General features: G+C 38.3%; 1 protein-coding gene across 4 annotated transcripts in view; it reads right to left on the bottom strand.

Annotated features, from left to right (window-relative positions):
• The window catches only part of pik3r5 (phosphoinositide-3-kinase, regulatory subunit 5), a 29508-nt gene extending 9769 nt beyond the window's left edge, over nucleotides 1-19739 (bottom strand). For 2 of the 4 annotated variants that reach the window (XM_053638557.1, XM_053638558.1), the window contains exons 1-5: nucleotides 19411-19737; nucleotides 3038-3148; nucleotides 938-1038; nucleotides 746-814; nucleotides 416-554 (exon numbers count right to left, since the gene is read on the bottom strand). In XM_053638557.1, the coding sequence (XP_053494532.1) occupies nucleotides 416-554; nucleotides 746-814; nucleotides 938-1038; nucleotides 3038-3137 (409 nt within the window). In that variant the 5' untranslated portion in view covers nucleotides 3138-3148; nucleotides 19411-19737. Of the gene's footprint in view, nucleotides 1-415; nucleotides 555-745; nucleotides 815-937; nucleotides 1039-3037; nucleotides 3149-19410 lie in introns of all 4 variants that reach the window. The other 2 variants (XM_053638559.1, XM_053638556.1) reach the window with 2 other exon arrangements.
• Between the last annotated feature and the right edge of the window lie 942 nt (nucleotides 19740-20681).

Below are 20681 nucleotides of genomic sequence, written 5' to 3'. Positions count from 1 at the left end.
TGTCCATTTCACAATGTTCTGGTTTTTTTTTTTAACACTATGAGCTAACACACATCCTGAGTGACGGGGGACCGGATCACATGACCTCACCGTTAGCCATTCTTTATTTAACTGACTCGATGCTGACTCGACTATCTGAATGAGCGAGACATTTTAAACTCCGCTTTGAGCAGTGTGTGAGTCTGTACAGTATGTAATATATATATACACATATACATACACACACGCACACACACACACACACAGAGTGACATTAACGCCTACAGAATAAAAATATTTGAACTACAAACAGATTTCTAACGACTGGTGGTGAAAGTGTGGCTGCAGTTACTACTAACACCACTGGGTGGCAGTGTAACTGTAATAAATATATGTCATTATACTGTACAAGTGTGCATGTGAGTGTGTGTGTTACCTGGTGCCCTCAGTTCCTGCTGTATAGTTGTTAGAACACTGCGACACACACTGCTGTATGGTTCGGGCCACGTGAGGAAACCATGGAACACTTCACGCGCTTCTACCAGGAGATTACACTCCATTGGACAGTACGGAGTCTGGGGGGCGGAGCATAATCAAATTATTATTGGACAAAAAATGTGCAGAATGTGAGTCATGTGTGGACAGGGGGCGGAGCATAAGATGAGTAAATTAATATTAGTGGACAGGACAAAATCAAGGAGGGTTAGAATAAATTACTCTCATCATTGTGTGTGTGTGGGTGTGTGTGAGTGAGAGAGAAACTTACCTGTAGAAGTGTGGACTCAAACATGATGGTGAGAGGAGCCACCAACTCATACTCACACTCCTCCTGCACCTGTGTTAGAAAATTTGTGTTAGAACTGGGGTACAGGGGTGGCAATTATTAACACTGTGTAATACTGTGTGCATGTGTGTGTGTGTGTGTATGTGTGTGTGTGTGCATGCATGCGTGTGTTACCTGTCTTGCTCTCTTGACAATCTGCTGCAGGAGGATGAGGAAGTTCTCCGGATCTCTCTTCAGGAGTTCCTCCAAACTCCAGCGGTTCATACACCATCCGGCTACACACACACACACACACACACACACACACACACACACACACACACACACTCTATTAGTGTTATACATGTCTGTGTGTTACACTAATTAAAGAGCAGAACCTGAAAAAGAGCCAACCTCTACTGCTGAACTCGCCAACATCTTCACAGAGTGATTACTGTAATACTGTGTAAAGGTACTAGCTTAAAGGGTGAATTTTAGTTTTAGACCATTTCTACCTAATACATACTTCAGATCTGACTAGTATACACTTCCAATTAAACTAGTACACACTACTAATACAACTAGTACACTTCCAAACCAACTAGTATACACTTCCAATTTAACTAGTATACACAATCTATCTAACTAGAATACACTTCCAATTTAACTTGTATACAATTCTTATCTAACTAGTATACACTTCCAATTTAACTAGTATACACTTTTGACTCAGGTAGTACACTTCCAAACCAACTAGTTCATTTACACACACTTACATACTTCCAATTTAAATAGTATACACTTCCAATTTAACTAGTATACACTTCTAACACAACTAGTACACTTCCAAACCAACTAGTATACACTTCCAATTTAACTAGTATACACTACCAAACCAACTAGTATAGTTTAATTCCAATGAGTAACTTCTTATTCCAACTTCTTATCCAAACTAATATAGTTTCAATGCAACTAGTACATTTCCAATTTAACTAGTATACACTACCAAACCAACTAGTATAGTTTAAATCCAACAAGTATGCTTTTAATTTAACTAGTATATACTACCTATCTAACTAGTATACACTTTTGACTCAGCTAGTACACTTCCAAACCAACTAGTACACTTACACACACTTACATACTTCCAATTTAAATAGTATACACTTCCAATTTAACTAGTATACACTACCAAACCAACTAGTATAGTTTAATTCCAGTGAGTATACTTTTAATTTAACTAGTATACACTTCTAACACAACTAGTACACACTTTCGAAGCAACTAGTACACTTTCAAATGAATTAGTATACATTTCTTACTCAACTAGTACACTTCTGATCCACTTAGTAGTTTCAATACAACTAGTACACTTCTGATCCACCTAGTAGTACAACTAGTACACTTTAAATTCAACTAGTATACACTTCCAATTTAACTCGTACACTTCCAGTACAATTAGCATACAACTGCACCAGTATACTTCAACTCCACCTAGTAAACTTTAAATATGACAAGTATACACTTCAACCTGAACTAGCACTTGTAATATCCAACTAATACACCTAAAACAGCAGTACACAATTTTAATCTGATCAGTACACATCGGTGTTGGTGCTACACAGGTCTAATTAGATCCAACCCCAACTAGCACACTTGAAATCTAACTAGTACGCTTAAATACTAAGTGTGCTTTCTAAAACTGCACCATTAACACTCGTGTCCAAAGTGTATTAGTTCAAAAGTGTAAACAAGATTGTTTTTTTTTGTGTGTTTGTCTGTGTACTTGATAACCTCTCACCCGCTGAGGAGCTGAGCCTCAACTTCCTCCCTGAACCAACATGTCAGATTAGAAACTTCCTCTAGCACGTTTTCTTAGAATTCTATCAACATGTACACACTCGCGCACACACACACAAGGCAGAAATGAGTTGAGATGTGCATGTTTATCAGCAGCAGTGACACGTCACTTTTACACAAACTGTTTTCAGTTAGTCAACTGAGACACGTGTGTGTGTCTATGTCTATATGTGTGTGTGTGTGTGTGTGTGTGTATGGGTGTGTGTGTCTACTAGTTTTCTGTAGTTTTGTACTGGAGGCTTTACACTTCCCTTATTTATTAGCAACATTAGCCTCAAAGCGCCAGCATAAAACTAATGAGGAAAACAAGCCTCGCCCCTGTTTGACAGACAGCCATTGGTCACACTGCAAATTAAAGGCTGTCTCATCTCTGAGAAACAGAGACCGACAGATAGACATACAGAAGGACAGACAGAGAGTAAGATGGTTTCTCACTGTTCCATGACTGAGAGAGGAATTCGGATGATCGGAGGCCATCGAGGCAGCGATCCAATGCGTGCTGGATCCGATCCTCTGTGCACGAGGTGTACTGCATCTTCACACTTCCTAAACACACACACACACACACACACACACACACACACACACACACACACTCTTATATTTGTGAAGACCAAGATTATATCTACTATAAGGTCCAAAATCAGGTTCTGTATTAGTTATCCTTTATTGAGTGTTCTGATTGGCTGAGAGCAGTATGGTGTGTTCTGATTGGCTGAGAGCAGTACGGTGTGTTCTGATTGGCTGAGAGCAGTGTGTTTTAGTTCGTTATTGTTGCTCTTCTAACAAAACTCATTTTACTTTCATTCCAGTTGAAAGAAGCGAATAAACTCGCAGCAAATCCAGAAAATCTGGCAAGAGAGATTTACAGACAGGGAGGGAGACAGACAAGGAGAGAGACAGACAAGGAGAGGGATAAACAGAGGGAGAGACAGACAGAGGGACAGACATACAGGGAGAGGGATAAACAGAGGGACAGACAGACAGGGAGAGGGATAAACAGAGGGAGAGACAGACAGGGAGAGAGACAGACAGAGGGAGAGACAGACAGGGAGAGAGACAGACAGGGAGAGAGACAGAGGGAGAGACAGACAGGGCGAGAGACAGACAGGGCGAGAGACAGACAGACAGGGAGAGACAGAGTGAGAAAAACAGAGAGAGACAGACAGAGAGAGAGAGAGACAGCCTCAGAGAGAGTCTTGTATTTGGGGAAGTAACATACCTGATCAGTTTTGCATGTCTGATAAAGACAGAAGTTTAGGCAAATTATTTTACTTCCTAGAAAACACACTCTCCCTCTCTCTCTCTCCTGGAGAATTTCTGGGGACTCTAGTGTTTGTCCCCATTTGTTTATCTTCCTGGTTGTAAACATGATCAGCAATGAGCGTCCACAAAATATTGTATGCAAATGAAGACTGGTCACACACACACACACACACACAACACACCCTCTACCTGTTCAGCCTCAATGTTTATCATTTTATTTGGTTGTGTAATGATCTTATAAAATCCATTTACGGCGATCTTCCAGTTCAACATGGCTCTGTGGTGTGTGTTTATTTGCCTGTGGTGTGTGTGTGTTCTTGTGACTATAAATAAGCCGAGCTATTATTATTATTACTAAAAATAATTAAACATTTATAAAATTAACATTAAAGAGGCTGAGTTATTTGGATGTTGAGTGAAGAGTAAACTCTCCTCTGAAACTGAACATGGACCGAAGTGAAATGTGTGTGTGAGAGAGAGATACATAAAATGGCAATGCATGGTATATTGTATCAGGTCTATTAACCACACAGATCCATCTGTTGTGCTGCATAAAGTATTGGCACCCCTCAACCCCATCCATCAATATATAGAGATGACCACAAGAGTGTTACTGGAGGGTTAAACACTTCCTGCCAGTTATCACACACTCCTACTCTGGTGTTCACTTTGTAGGTGTTCAGTTAGGGACTCATCCTGTGCAATGTGTGTGTGTGTGTGCGTGTGTGTCTGTGTGTTTTAAACACCCTCAAAACTTTGTCATCAGGGTCAGTTTCTGACTGGAGCAGACCTGTGATTAGGAGACTACCTGTTTTCCTGCCACTTCCTTAACCAGTTATGTCACTGGACTGCTTTCACTTCAGTATTTTTGTGTGCGTGTGTGTGTGTGTGTGTGTGTGTAACCCTGGAGCTGACAAGCTGAAGCAATCACAGAGTTTTATCCAACAAAAGTAAAATCCAACAAAAAGCCAGGATCAGGTTTCATTCCAAATCAAACACAACGCACAGAGAGAAACAAAACGAGACAAGTTCAAACCCAGAGATGCCCAAAGGTCATAAAAGCCTGGCTGTGTAAATGCCTTTGAGTTCAACAGATATAGCAGGTGTTATGATCAGCTGTACTGGTGCCAAACGGGATGTCAGCGCTCCATTAGATTATAAAAACATCCCAGTATGATCACACTTCCTCTTTCACACTTGGCCCTAAAACACAGACTAGCACTGAGGAGGTTTTTTTTTTCCATCTCAGATCAGGATTGTGCAATAAAAACTTCCCCTCCAGCACACTGAGGTCAGAAAAACAGCTTCGGCTGAAATACGGCCGGAAAAGGCGACTTTAAAAAAGGAAAGTGGTTTATTATCAAGATATTTATGAACAACTTGACCAGAAAACTTATCACTGGACTCAGCTTGATATTTTGCTTTCATACTGGACACACTGCTGAAATTAGATGAGAAATTCCCCACAGCTGTAAATACCCCCCCCAACAGAGTGTGCAGCACACACCAACTTCAACCATACTGAGAAATATGTAACAGATCAAAACACTCAGTGGAGCATGCTTTTATAGAAAAGTAATCAATGGCAAGATGGTGATCTGAAGCAGAGTTACTGCTACCTGAAGCTGATTATTTTCCTATAACAGCACGTCCCCATGTGGGTTATACCTCTTACACCACAGCACCTTACCAACGATTTGAATTTTTCAAATTAGATACATTGTTCCTTTTTATCTGTTTATAGTTACATTTAACGTCGGCGAAACGTTTAGTTCCGGCGAAACGTTTAGTTCCTGTTCTCACTTACGGAGTAACACTTTCACCTGTCAAAACCAACAATAAAAAAAAAAAAAAAAAAACGGCAGCTTTTCGTGTTACCAAGAAACTGCAAGATATGTAAACTACTCTGTCCTAAAGATACCGGAAAACTTAGTTACAGCTTTACCTCGGACACACATATCGACGATTACACAAGGGAGTGTCCGCTGTACACATCCCTATGAATGAGCTGTTACTATAGAAACTATAATGTATTAGATATGAATGAATGCAGTAATAATAATAATAATAATAATAATAATAATACTATTGTCAGAGCTGCTGTTATAGAAAAGTAATCAACACCTTCTGGCCAATCACAATCGAGAATACAGCAACAGCATGGTGGAAATAAAATATAATACAAATCTTACATTTGCAAGCTCAGATATTATTTTGATTCAGTGGAGGAGATTAATAATAAGAACAAGTAGAAAATGTAAAATGTTAATAATTCAGGTGCTCGTCTATGATGCCGGCGCTGAGATATAGTATGCTATTAAATCGTTAAAACACTTCATAGGAATAAAAATGACTAAAAGCAGGACTATTAAAAAGCACAGCAAAGCATGAGACGGAAATAATCCTTTATTCAGTGCTGCTTCTCTACCAGCTCACTGTAAAGTGAGTATTTTATGCAAATGTGATGTAAAGTCCTCTTTCCACAGAAATGTTTCCTCTAAAGAGGGAAGTTCTGCATCTCTCGCTGGTTTGGTTATTATTCCCGCTAAAACCATGCTGATATTTTTCCTGTACTTTACACTTGGCAGTGTTTATAGTTTATAGAGGAGATGGTCATGCCAAACAGACCCTACTCACATTTCTGTTCTTAATATAATACTAATTTTCCCTAAAAAAACCCACAGCATTACAGAAGAGTGTGAATCCCCTGTTATGTACTGTAGATACAAAATGAGTCATGGTTTATCTACACACCACACAGATAAGTTCCTTATAGTGCGCTGGAAACGCCAGTAAACATGCAGATACACATACTCCAGAATTAGAGCTAGAGGATTAAAATAAACCCACACACATCCGGTTGAAATAGATTTCCTAAATATCACAGAGAATGCTGACGGTAACAAGATGAATTCTGAAATTAATTAGTATGTTATATGCCATATTAAAACAATAAGCATGAATTTTATCCAAAAAGCAAACTGAGTGAATTCTGACTAACTAGTACTCTTGCTAGCTGGTTGTGGGTTTAGTCTGTTTAGTAAAACTGATCACTACAGTTCTAAGAGCGAGTGTTTATCACTAATTAGCCTACTCATCCAACTAATTAGCCAACTCATCGACTTTTGTGTCCTTTGATACAAAATAAAGCTACACCCATCTCTAGAAAAGGCCAAAGGATCACTCTGCAAGTCTCTCATGATAAATTATATGTGTTATATATTAAAGAGAGAGAGAGAGAGAGAGAGCGAGCGAGAACTACAGCATTATCCAGAGTAGGGCTGTAACTAACGATTATTTTCATAATAGATTAGCTGGAAGATTATTTTTTCGATTAATCGGATGGGGGGCACACTTTCAGTACCATTTTTTTTGTTTATTTTAAATGAAATCCACAAGCTGAGTGTTACAAATATAAACTTCAGACTAAAACTTTACACAACTGTTTGTCCAATTATATAAGACTGAAAAGAACCCAATACACACAGACACACACACACACCAGAATATATATTATTCATTTAGGACTGTAGTTTAATTCAGTGCTTTTTGTCCATCCATAAAAAAGAATGCATAAATACTTAAAAAATAAACTAAGTATATAACTAAGTATATAAACAGTAAACTGAAGAAAGTCATCATCGTTGACTCTGGGTATCTGCTAAAGCTAGCGGCATCACATTACATGCGTATGACGTCATGAGCCACTGACTAGGAAGCAGCTTATACTTCCCGTTAGTAAAAAAATGCTAGACAATATTTTAGACGATATTACCTAAAATGCATACACTAGACGGTAGAGTACACAGTGCATAGTGTACGTGTATAGTATGTCATTTGGGACACAACTTTAGGATTTAATCTCCTAAGCATGTTTTCAGAACAGAAGTAACATAGTGAGTAAATGTACACCGTCTCGCGCGCAGACCAACTAATCGTTAATGAGATTCGTTGCCAACGATATTCATAATTGATTATTATTGATTTTATCAATTAGTTGTTGCAGCTCTAGTCCAGAGCTGAAACCAACACAGACGTTCAACACTTTTATTAACCAGGGATCTCAAAATGCATGATGTGAAATGGTGGACTGGTGTAACTCATAATCCAACCTGTAATGTCCACCAACATCCTTCATAAAACCATAAAACACACACTGAGATAACATTAACAAGCAATCACTCATCATTATCCAGTCCACTGGCTGCCCAGTCCTTTCACAAAAGCAGTTTTTTTTTAGGAAGAAGCTGTTCATGTGTAGCACAAACACGGCCCTAAAACCTTCCTGAGCCTGTGTTAGGTGAGGTTATTACTAGAGACACCACCGCTCCGATACCCAGGCTCAGTATAGGGTAGGGATGGGCGACATCTTATCGTTTGCGATATACCGGTAGAAATTCTCCCCACAATAAGAATTAGTCTTCCCGCGCTAATAACGAATGAGGAGCTCCTGTACCTCTACAATCTGGAACTTGTTTAGTAACAGAAAACCAGTTTTAATTTAGATCAATGTTTGTGTTTCTGAGGCTCTCAAGATCACAGCTATCACTTGTAACCAAAAACAGTGGTGCATGCTACTATATATATATATATATATATATATATATATATATATATATATATTGTCACTGATATCGTTATGGCAATAAATACCAGAAAATATCATGATATAGTTTTAAGTCCATATCGCCCATCCCTAATATAGGGCCGATATCAGAAGACAAAACAAAGGTGGATCGGATATCAGGTGAAAAAATAATTCATTTGATCAGATCATATAATAAATGGAAAAGATTTACATATGAACTGCCTTGACTGTAAATTATATATATATACAAATATATACACACACACACTTATATTTAAACTTGAAATTTGAAACTTAAAATTGAACCCGCCCCCATTTCCACCCATCTACACAAAGCTCCACCCCTAAAACTTAAGGTGGTTTCCAAACTGTTTTTTTTCTCCAGCTATGTAATGTTCTGAGACACTGGCTTAGACCATTTTTTTTGGATCTACATAATTTCTGTTACTATTTACATACTATTTCTACTAGTAACAAAATTGGTTTGTGAAATAATTCCTGCACACTGAAAGCTCTTATAGAGTTTATATTGAAGTTTAGTCTGGAAGCTGATAAAAGTATTTGGATATAAATTTCAGACATTTGAATGATAAACACGTCACATTCATTACAATAATTTTATTTAGCCTACTGTAGCGTATTTAATAAAGTTACATTTTTGCCAGTGAGTTTCCTTTGTTTTGAAACTTGCTAGTGATGAGATTTGACTTTAAAAACACACCATTACAGTCAGAAGCCTGAATAAACACAAGTCCCAAAAATACAGGACGGATGTAAATTAGGCCAAAGGTGAAGTGAAGCGACTGTTTGAATTTACACTAATGTCTGCGTGTGCAATGTTCACATTCCTGTGATATTTTGTTTACATTATCATGCTAACAGCTAACAAGCTAACCACCGCTCCAGCCGGGTCAGTACAGTAAATAAAGACCTCCATCATGTTAAAGTGACAGCGAAAAAAAAAAAGACCACACACTATATGACGTCACAGCTCAGGAGTAAACTCACCAGCATGTTTACTACACATCAGACACACCGCCAACAAAATCCAAGCGGGAGCATACCGGATCTGGATCTCAGCCAATCACAGAGCGCCATGACGCGCACCTGGGATTGAGAGTCGCTAGTAAACGTGCAATGGCGTCTCACCGGACATCCGCCCGCGCGCGCGCCTCCTCGGTCCCGGTGGTAGAGTCGGGTGAGTTTAATAAACACCGTTAATGATTTAAAACAGCTGAAATGTGGAGCGAGTACACGCACACACGCACACACCCCCCAAATGTAAAGCTGAGAAAATTCAAATCATCATCATTTCCCCCGGGATTTCCCCTTCATAGCCAAGCTGGGAAAACCTCTGAGAGTTATTAATACACAAGTGAAAGTGTAGACACAATGTGTAGACAACACTTACTCAATTTAAAGTAGAGGCAAAAATGGCTACTTTTAAAACTGCTCAGGTTTTTATAAATTAAAATGTGGACGTTTTTAACTGATGAAATTGAGTGGGTTTTACTGGTGTTTTCCACTCTGGCTTAATGTCACTGCTATTTATATCACATTGACACCTGTTTAATCTCACACACAGAATCTAGGGTACATGATAACCAGGTCGTTATTTCACTGCACTGGGACTTTTTCAGAGGTGATAAGAGACAGGAAGTTGTCATCATGTTACAGATAGAGGTGGAGGAAGAGGAGGAGGAGACCATGTTAGGTGCAGAAGTGAACGCCAAAAATCAAATCCAGAACCTGTTTCTGAGGTTTATGAGATCACACCAAAATGCTCGGGAATTTCTTTTCCCATAACACTAAGGACACACATGCCATGTCACAAATGTCTCCCTACTCCCTATTCCTTACTTTCCATTCCCTACTCCCTACTCTATTCCCTACTCCCTATTCCATACTCCCTATTCCTTACTCTCCATTCCCTACTCCCTACTCTCTATTCCCTACTCCCTATTCCATACTCCCTATTCCTTACTCTCCATTCCCTTCTCCCTATTCCTTACTCCCTATTCCCTACTCTCTATTCCCTACTCCCTGTTCCTTACTTATTATTCCCTACTCCCTATTCCCTACTCACGTCATCTGTCCACTGTGGGCGTGTCCCAAATCTACAGTGCGTTTAATAGGGTGTGTGAGGGTAGAGTTCTGACAGCACAGAGCAGTATTATTGAGTGTGGTGACATTTTTAAAATTAAATAAATTATAACAAACGTATATAAATATGGGCCAAACAGTGGATTTTCCCTTCATCTTTTTAAACCATAGCATCCCAGAGGAAAGTGCTATCCGCCCTCTTCCACATCCATGAGCTCACAGACACCCACGATTGAACTTTGGGAGCTTTCTGTCAGCACTGATTTTTCCGAACAAATCTGAAACAGAAATGACTGACACTGCTTTCAGTATGGCCGCCCACATGATCATCTGGCTTCAGAGTTTTAAAACCTCGGAGATGTTCCAGTGGTGATCTCGTTTCTGTTGGTGATGTTGATCTTCTCCAGTCATACTTCATACTTTTACACTGATAGTAGCTACTCTTATAAAAAATGACAATCCATTTGGATGAAACCGATCTCTAATAGTTTCAATTGCATAAAACCCTGCCATGGAAAGTAACTTAATGGTTTCCATCAGATTGAGATATATTTCCATTAGGAATTTTCTGCTCCTTATTAAACCTCCAAAACACTAGTCCATTAGACTACCATTAGGAACCAGGAGAAACCTTGAAAGGTAGCTAGCTAGAGTACTTATAGCTAGCTCCTGTAATGACAAAAATATTTTAAGGAACTGTTATTTAGTTAGCTAGTTATCTGTTTATGTTAACTACTGGAAGAAATGCTTATGATGTATTTTCAGTTATATTAATTATATTTAAATTTATGTCGTAATTTATGTCTTGTGTTAATCACGTCTGTTGTGAATGATGTGTAGGTGATGTCAGGGAACACATCAGAGATAATAAGATGGAAAAATAGTTCTAAAAATAGTACATTAAATATTAAAATATTATTTATTGTTTAAAACTCAAACATGCAATGGGTGTTTTGGAATTAGAGACCGTTTCGGTCATCCTGCATAACTGTCCAGAGCATTACAACAATTAAAATAATTATATTATTAATAAATATTGAAGTAGATGTGTGTGTGGTGTGTGGCAGGGGGGGATTTCTCACACAGTTGAACAATAGAGCTGTCCTTCACGCCTGCAGTTGTATTGTATTGTATTGTATACCTGCTGGAAGGAAATAATTCATCACTGAACTGAAACCACATTAGTCTTTTCCATTAGAGCCAAAAGAGAAGGTCATTGTGAGTTTATCAAGACTTTATTTGCATTTACTGTCATCTTTTGTACAGTCTGAGCGTCAGTTGGGTTAGCATGGTTAATGACAGCTGGACGTCACCTGATTCACTCTGGATTTCTTTTTGTCAGAGCTGTTTGCTCAACAAACACAAAAACACTGTGGCTTAATGAACAGCTCAGTGTCGTGTAAATATCTCACTGATATCATGTCATGAGGCGTTTATTGCATCTGTTCCCTATACTGTAAACACCATCACAAAAGGCATGGACGTGCACCAAATCATAGTTTTATTCTGCTGTTTTATTGTAAAAGGCCCTTCAGGAGTTTTAAACTGAGCTGGTCAGAGTCTTGACCTTTTCTTTTGCAACTACAAAAAAAAAGTGGAAGTGCCCTTGTTGACGTGTTAAAGGATGTGCTCACGTCCTCTTATGAAATTAGAGGATTCATCTGGGCAGCACACATGACCAGCAATAACTGTTTGCACACAGCGAGCAAAAATTCCACAATAATCCCATTTTAATCCAACGAGTGACTCAATTAAAATATAAATCTAAATATACGGGCTGAACATTATCATTTTTTGTTTTGTTTTTAATAATAAAAGATTATCAGCACATGTCTTAATGACAACAACACAAAAAAATATTAAGTTTGGAAAAGCTACAGGACTACAGGATAAAAAATGTTAGAAAATGATAGAAAATGTCTGAAATAAATTCAAATTAAGTTGTGGTAAACATATACATTTTTAAAAAACGAGAATTAGAACTAGAATGAAATTTTACCTTAACATTTACTTACATTTTAAAATAAATTACAGTATTATATATATTATTGTGCATGATGCATTAGTCTTTATATATATATATAAATATAAATATATATATATATATATATATATATATATATATATATATATATAAGACTAATGCATCATGCACAATAATATATATAATATATTATATATATTTTCATATATATATATATATATATATATATATATATATATATATATATATATATATATATATATAATGAGCTTATGGGCTTATAAGCAACTTATAAATATGAGCATCAGAGTTCGTTATAGTTTGAAATTAAAGTCTGTTGTACTGAACTGAAGTTATTCACTATTCAGTGATGGAGACTTGAGCGGAAGCTATTCATAGTAATTGCAGTCCTAATGCTCTCCAAGGAAGGAAATGAAAACAGATATCATCTTAAGTCTTAGTAGGTTTAGTAAAGAAATTAAAGAAACAGTGGCGTGGTGTCGTGTCTAGCGTTCCATAACACTACGTTGTAATTATACAGATAATGATGATGCTTGAAAACAGACTTAAAAAGAGGTGTTTCTACAGAGGGTCATAATCACATTCCACTGTACCATCTCACACACACACACACACACACACACACACACACACATGCTCACACCAGGTCCTCAGTCCAGTAGAATAACCCCCCGTCCATGAGAATCTCCTCGTCTTTTCCTTCTCTGTCCAGATCCCATTTCCACCAGCCCCAAACAGGAAGTTCCCCGAGGAAGCAGGTGTCGCTCTATTGTTCCTGCTTTACACTCCCACAATCACGCTGCTCACCGTACACACTGTCTGATTGATTACATACATCATTACGTTTATATATGCATACTCTACATACTGTATACACTCAGCTACACGGCTAATCTTGTAGCCATGGTAAAGACTAAATAATAATCGATTACTGACCAATCCGTACAGGACTTCATGGAGTTTTTTTGTGTCTGTTGCTTGATTTTTCTGCAGTATTAAAAAAAATTTCAAGAGTGTTTTGTGTTTTAATTTGCGGGAAGACTACTCGAATTGGCACTAAATTGTCTTTCACAGTGATGTTTGTTGGTAAATGAGACCTTTTAGCTGTTCTTCTGTTCGACACGTGAATGGAAGAGGGCTTTGGCTGAATGCGGATTGTGATGACATCGCATGACACATCCTGGCCCAAATCTGCACAATATCTACGGCAATTGTGAAAAATTGTGAGCTCCTCCGAATATTGCAGAGTTTTCTTGATTTTGCCTTCATTTCTGCGATCGCAAAATCACCAAATCCTGGATGGATTGATTGCTTGGGATTTTTTGCCATTTAGTTATTTCCTGCTTGTGCTTATTATTATTATTATTATTATTATTATTTTTACCAAAATAAGTAGCTAGTTGGCAAAATTTGGTAATCAGTTATCATTTAGCATTGTTTAATATGAATTAAAGATCATGTTATAACGGCATGCTCACAACTTCCTCTGATCGACCTGTTACTCAGGAACCAGGAGCAAATCTTTTACTCCACAATGAATTATTTGTTGCTCATTTCTAATCTCTGTCATGTTACACTTCCATTTTCTCATAAACACCTCTGACGATACGTCCCAAAGTTAATATACCGAGCTAAATGTTTTCGTAACAGTTATATATCTCTCTCTCTCATATCAGATAAAAGAAGTCACGTAATGTCTCGTGAGAGCTAAACATCACGTCCGTTTTGTCTATGACGAGCGAATCATCACTACTTGTAGCCTTGGAAAGTTTTTTCAACATAGTTTTCTATCATCACGTCACTGTTTCTATGTTCAATTTAACACCTGAAACTATGTGGAGCATAAAAAGACCCCTAAAATATTAAGGTAACACCAGGTTCAAGACCTGCGTGTCCTCATAGCTAGTGATGGTACCAAAAATATATTCGTGTACGGGGTGTAAAGAGCTGCAAAAGATGCAGGATGTTACAAAACAAACAAACTGAATAATAGAAGAGCCTTCAATTTTGCTTGTATTTTCTCATTTGTTTTGCTTGTACTTTCTCATTTGTAAGTTGCTTTGGATAAAAGCGTCTGCTAAATGAATAAATTTTATGTAAATGTAAATGCAATTTAAAGTGCATAAACACTTCAGGAAAAAAAGTTAGCAGTCATCATTAATGTGAAAGCTGCTCCTGTTTAACTGCCTGACCAATGGAAATGTGGAGTTTAAATCCATAAAGATGTGTTTATTTGTTTGTTTGATTGATTAATCTTGTATTCTTCATTTTTATAAACGCCATGTGTGTGGAAGACGGAGCCGATACAAAAGTCATTCATTTGTGGCTTCTCTGCGGTTTTAACCTAGAAAAACACACGCACACCACCTCTTAATACACACCCATGTCTGTGTGTGTGTGTGTGTGTTTGTGCATTTTAGTAGGTTATATGTAATCAGTGTGTTATGTGTGATGGATCAATTGCAGGTTTTACTTGTGTTTTGAGTAAAACATGAAACTCGCTGGTGTTACCGTTATAGTCTCAGGTTTGGAGATGACATGCTGTTCATCCTCAGTGCACACATACACACACATACACGACCTGTGCTTTCGTATGTTCTGTTTCTCATAATAGTTTTATCTATCAGTATCTGTACATGTTTAAAACACGTATTTCTCAGTAATCAGAGTAATGCTTTTTGTTTACGTAGCACTTTCCATTACCCCCCCCCCCCACACACACACATACACACACAAAAATTATATCTAGATATATAAGTTTATTATATGATTCTCACACTTATTTTCTTATTTCACCCCCTTACCCTCACTTTAGCCTCATTTACCCCCAACAGCACACAATAAGCGTGATACTGTTCGGAAATAACTGCACTGAAACAATAGATTATGAAAAAGCAAGGGCTTCCTCTTTTTTTTCCACATGAATGGGCCACAGGTACAGTAAGGACGCGCAATATTTACAAACGCAGGTGAATATGAGCGCCAACTTCCTCTCTGGACAGGAAATGAGGAACCGGGGCTCTTTCCTTTTGGCCTCTATTGATTGCAGTGGGAACTCCTCTGGAGGTGATTCGGTGCGTTATGAAGTCAGATATTCGGCATAATCAGCAAGGTCATGCACATTAAACAGTTCAGGTCATCCAGTACACACACACCTCATCCCTTTCTGTGATACATTTGAATGAAAATCCAGGGTGAGATTTGGCACGCAGGGTTCTGTTGGCTTCATTCTGTGCATTGTTCTGTCCAAAATCAAGTGTTCAAACTTCCATTGTTGAAGCTTAAGTTACTGTGTGTGTGTGTGTGTGTGTGTGTGTGTGTGTATGTGTGTGCGTAGTAGTGGTAGTAAAGAATATGAAAATTATTCTTTTGATAAGAACAACTGCACAAACAGGAAGGCAAGCAAGGGCAAACCTAAATACAGAGTAAGTGTGTGTGTGCTTGTGTGTGTGTGTGTGTGAGTGTGTGTGTGTGTGCATGCATGATTATGCAGTGTAAATTTGTGTTCATGTATAAACTATAATAAGCCTCACTATGGCACACACACACACAGAGGGAATAATAATAAAACATAAGAAAAACTTCCCTCATGGTTCAGCATCAGTAAATGTCAGAATGAGTCACGGGGGAAAAGCAGAAGTGTTGCCCTGTGTGTGTGTGTGTGTGTGTGTGTGTGTGTGTGTTTGAGAGAGGGAACTTCAGTCATACATCTCTTTAGCCTCTCTGTTCTTCCCGGGCGTGATACACCCTGCTATACGGTGCAGTACCATCATGGAGTCAGGAAACTGATCACACATTCATCTAACTTCCTGTCAGTGAAATTCAAAGAACTGCTGCAGCTGAGGTGTGACATGTGCACCACAAACACATACCACCACCAAACTGTTGGTTTTTTTTGCCAATATGACCTAAAGCTAAGATAGAACCCTTATCTAGCTAATTTAGCATTCTCAGATCAGTCTAAAATTTGCACTTTTAAACTTATTTTTACACACACACACACACACACACACACACACACACACACACACGATCACGATCTGGTCACAATCATGACCAAAAACATTCTTTTTCATTGTTCGGAAACAACACAAAACTGTAAATACGCTCGGGTCAGATAGAGTAAAAGTCCAGGCGTTAAAGCCGTAGTCCCTCGCTAGTGTACACTACATAGCTGTTTACATGCACGTTTTGAGTCACATACAAATCAGATTTTTTTTATTCATGTTATCATAAATAGTGAAACTGTTTCAGTTAATGATGTTACTCAGGAGTGAGGTGAAGATGCCATTTTATCTCACACAATCTATATTTTTAATCTAACAGATATATAGAAGCAGAATTGACTCGAGACTGCAGGCTGTACCCAGTCACATCGAGACTCCAGTTTCTGTACGGATTAACATCAATTCAGGAGAATTCATTTTTGTAGATTTAATATACAGTGGTGCTTTAAAGTTTGTGAACCCTTTAAACCCTTTACATTTCTGCATATACATGACCTAAAACATCATCAGATTTTCACACAAGTCCTAAAAGTAGATAAAGAGAACCTAATTAAACAAAAATATTATACTTGGTCATTTATTTATTGAGGAAAATGATCCAATGTTACATATCTGTGAGTGGCGAAAGTATGTGAGCCTCTAGGATTAGCAGTTAATTTGAATGTGAAATTAGAGTCAGGTGGGAAGACAAACAGGTGCGAGTGAGCGGCCTGTTTTATTTAAAGAACAGGGATCTATCAGAGTCTGATCTTCACAACACATGATTATAGAAGTATATCATGACACGAACAAAGGAGATTTCTGAGGACCTCAGAAAAAGAGTTGTTGATGCTCATCAAGATGGAAAAGATTACAAAACCATCTCTAAAGAGTTTGGACTCCACCAATCCACCATCAGACAGATTGTGTACAAATGGAAGAAATTTAAGACCATTGTTACCCTCCCCAGGAGTGGAGACCAACAATGATCACTCCAAGAGCAACACATGTAATAGTCCACGAGGTCACAAAGGAACCCAGGGTAACTTCTAAATCAACTAAAGGCCTCTCTCACATTGGCTAATGTTAATGTTCATGAGTCCACCATCAGGAGAACACTGAACAACCATGGTGCGCATGGCAGGGTTACAACGAGAAAGTCACTGCTCTCCAAAAAGAACATTGCTGCCCTTCTGCAGTTTGCTAAAAATCACGTGGACAAGCCAGGAGGATACTGGAAAAATGTTTTGTGGATGGATGAGACCAAAATATAAATTTTTTGCTTTAAATGAGAAGTATTGTGTTTGGAGAAAGGAAACCACTGCATTCCAGCATAAGAACCCTATTCCATACATGGTGGTGAAACATGGTGGTGGTAGTATCATGGTTTGGGCCTGTTTTGCTGCATCTGGGCCAGGACGACTTGCCATCATTGATGGAACAATGAATTCTGAATTATACCAGCGAATTGTAAAGGAAAATGTCAGGATATCTGCTCATGAACTGAATCTGAAGAGAAAGTAGGACATGTAGCAGGACAACGACCCTAAGCACACAAGTCGTTCTACCAAAGAATGGTTAAAGAAGAAGAAGATTTATATTTTGGAATGGCCAAGTCAGAGTCCTGACCTTAATCAGATAGAAATGTTGTGGAAGGACCTGAAGCAAGCAGTTCATGTGAGAAACCCACCAACATCACAGAGTTGAAGCTGTTCTGTACTGAGGAATGGGCTAAAATTCCTCCAAGTCGATGTGCAGGACTGATCAACAGTTACTGCGAATGTTTAGTTGCAGTTATTGCTACACAAGCGGGTCACACCAGATACTGAAAGCAAAGGTTCACATACTTTTGCCACTCACAGATATATAATATTGGATCATTTGATGACCTCAATAAATAAATAAATAAATGACCAGGTATAATATATTTTAGGATATATTTTATATATATTACTTTTAGGACTCGTGTGAAAATCTGATGATGCTTTAGGTTTATGCAGAAATCTAGAAAATTCCACCACCGTATTTCTGTTTTTCTTCCACCTCGATTTATTCTGATCTGATAATGAAGACTAATTAGACGAATTTTAATCCTAATTTTAGTTTTTAAATACAGTGCAAATGAGAGTTAGAGTGTGACGCTGTGGAACATCACAGTGCGTTACAGTGTTCTGATCTACAGAGTTCTAGAATGCAGGGTTCTATGAATGTGGAACTTAAATATGTGGAACATAAATAATACACTGTAACAGGTCTATCAGTACTCTAGTGTAGGGAATACACTCCCAAATTGAAAAGGTACTAAATTGAACCTTTTCCTTGTTACAAATGAAACTTTTAGAAATGAATGTAGTATTTATATTTATATTTATATCGTACTGTTCTCACCATCATACTACTATGACTCTTTGATTTCCACTTTAGGGCTCAATATAAGTTTATGGTCTCTTGTCGCTGGGGTGGTACCCTTCTCATTTGTACCTTTAATACACACCTTTCACCTGGGAATGTGGACATAGTGTAGCTTTCAGAATGATTTAAGGTACTGTTAAAAAATGAACTTTTAAGTTTATAAGATATACAGATAAACACTAAAGGTACAAAAGATGTACCACCATAGTGACATGGAAAAAGTACAGGTGAAAACCACTTTTCCCTTTTCTGTATGGAATAGGTTGAGATTTATTACACAGCTGATGAAACTAAGACTTTGCAAATGCAGCTTAAATAACACACACACACACACTTTTATTTCCTATTTTTCGACTCTCGGCTAGTAATGACCAGAACAGCAGCTCTCTGTTAGAAACACACGCTTGTCGTTTTTTTTGTGTGAATGTGTATGATTTTGGTCTCCTACCTGCCAGCCGTCACACACTCCCCATGTTTCAGCAGGTCAAAGATCAGAAGTGAGAAGTTCTTCACTTCATATCCGTTGAATAAAAGAAAGCATTTCTTTCAGGGTGCAGCAGCTTCATCTGCTTCAAACATACATACATATACACACAAATGCACACACTCATACACACACACATATACACACACGACTCAAACAGTACTGAAACAGGAAGTGAGTTTAGGGAAGGTGCATGAGAGGACGCAAGGGGAGGGGCTTCCACGCCCACACAGCAGCGGAAGTCATTCTTTGATGTTTTGTGTTGTTTTTATGAATTGGAGTGTGTTGTGGCATCCTGCATCAGGAGAAATGGGCACAAAGAGCAGGCTCTGTGTGTGTGTGTGTGTGTGTGTGTGCACGTGCACTTGTATTGTTCTAGTTCTGAACAAAAACTATATTCCAAAATGTTCCAAAAAGTATAAAATGTGTGTTGATGTAAAAATCTCACAGTGTATACATAATTCAGTGTGTGTGATTGACAGCAGTAACAATGAGGGCAAGTGAACAGTGTGAATATACACTTCCACTAGGGGGTGACGATGCACTGAACATCCTGCAGGTGATGAAGACAGTACAGTATATTAGTGTGTGTTAGAGTGTGTTAATGTTAGTTGGTGTGTGTTAGAGTTAGTTAATGTTAGTGAGTGTGTTAGCATGTGTTGGGGTATGTTAGGGTGTCTTAATGTGTGTTGGAATGCATTGGTGTGTGTTAATGTTAGTTGGTGTGTGTGTTATTTGGTTAATGTTAGTTAGAGTGTGTTGGCGTGTGTTAGTGTGTGTTGGCGTGTGTTAGTGTGTGTTAATGTTAGTGAATGTGTGTTGGAGTGTGTTAGTGTGTGTTGCAATGTGTTAACATGTGTTAATGTTAGTGAATGTGTTAGTCTGTGTTGGCGCGTGTTGGCATGTGTTAGTGTTTGTTGAAGTGTGTTGGCGTGTGTTAGTGTGTGTTGGCGTGTGTTAGTGTGTGTTGGCGTGTGTTAGTGTGTGTTGGCGTGTGTTAGTGTGTATTGGAGTGTGTTCGTGTGTTCGTGTGTGTTGGCGTGTGTTAATGTTAGTGAATGTGTGTTGGCGTGTGTTAGTGTGTGTTAATGTTAGTGATTGTGTGTTGGCGTGTGTTTGTGTGTTGGCGTGTGTTAATGTTAGTGAATGTGTGTTGGTGTGAGTTAGTGTGTGTTGGCATGTGTTAGTGTGCGTTGGAGTGTGTTGGCGTGTGTTGGCATGTGTTAGTGTGTGTT

Source organism: Ictalurus furcatus, chromosome 12 (assembly GCF_023375685.1).
Source record: "Ictalurus furcatus strain D&B chromosome 12, Billie_1.0, whole genome shotgun sequence".
NCBI lineage: Eukaryota > Metazoa > Chordata > Actinopteri > Siluriformes > Ictaluridae > Ictalurus > Ictalurus furcatus.
The sequence above is the reverse complement of the archived record's forward strand: the minus strand, read 5'-3'. Positions and strand labels throughout refer to the sequence as shown.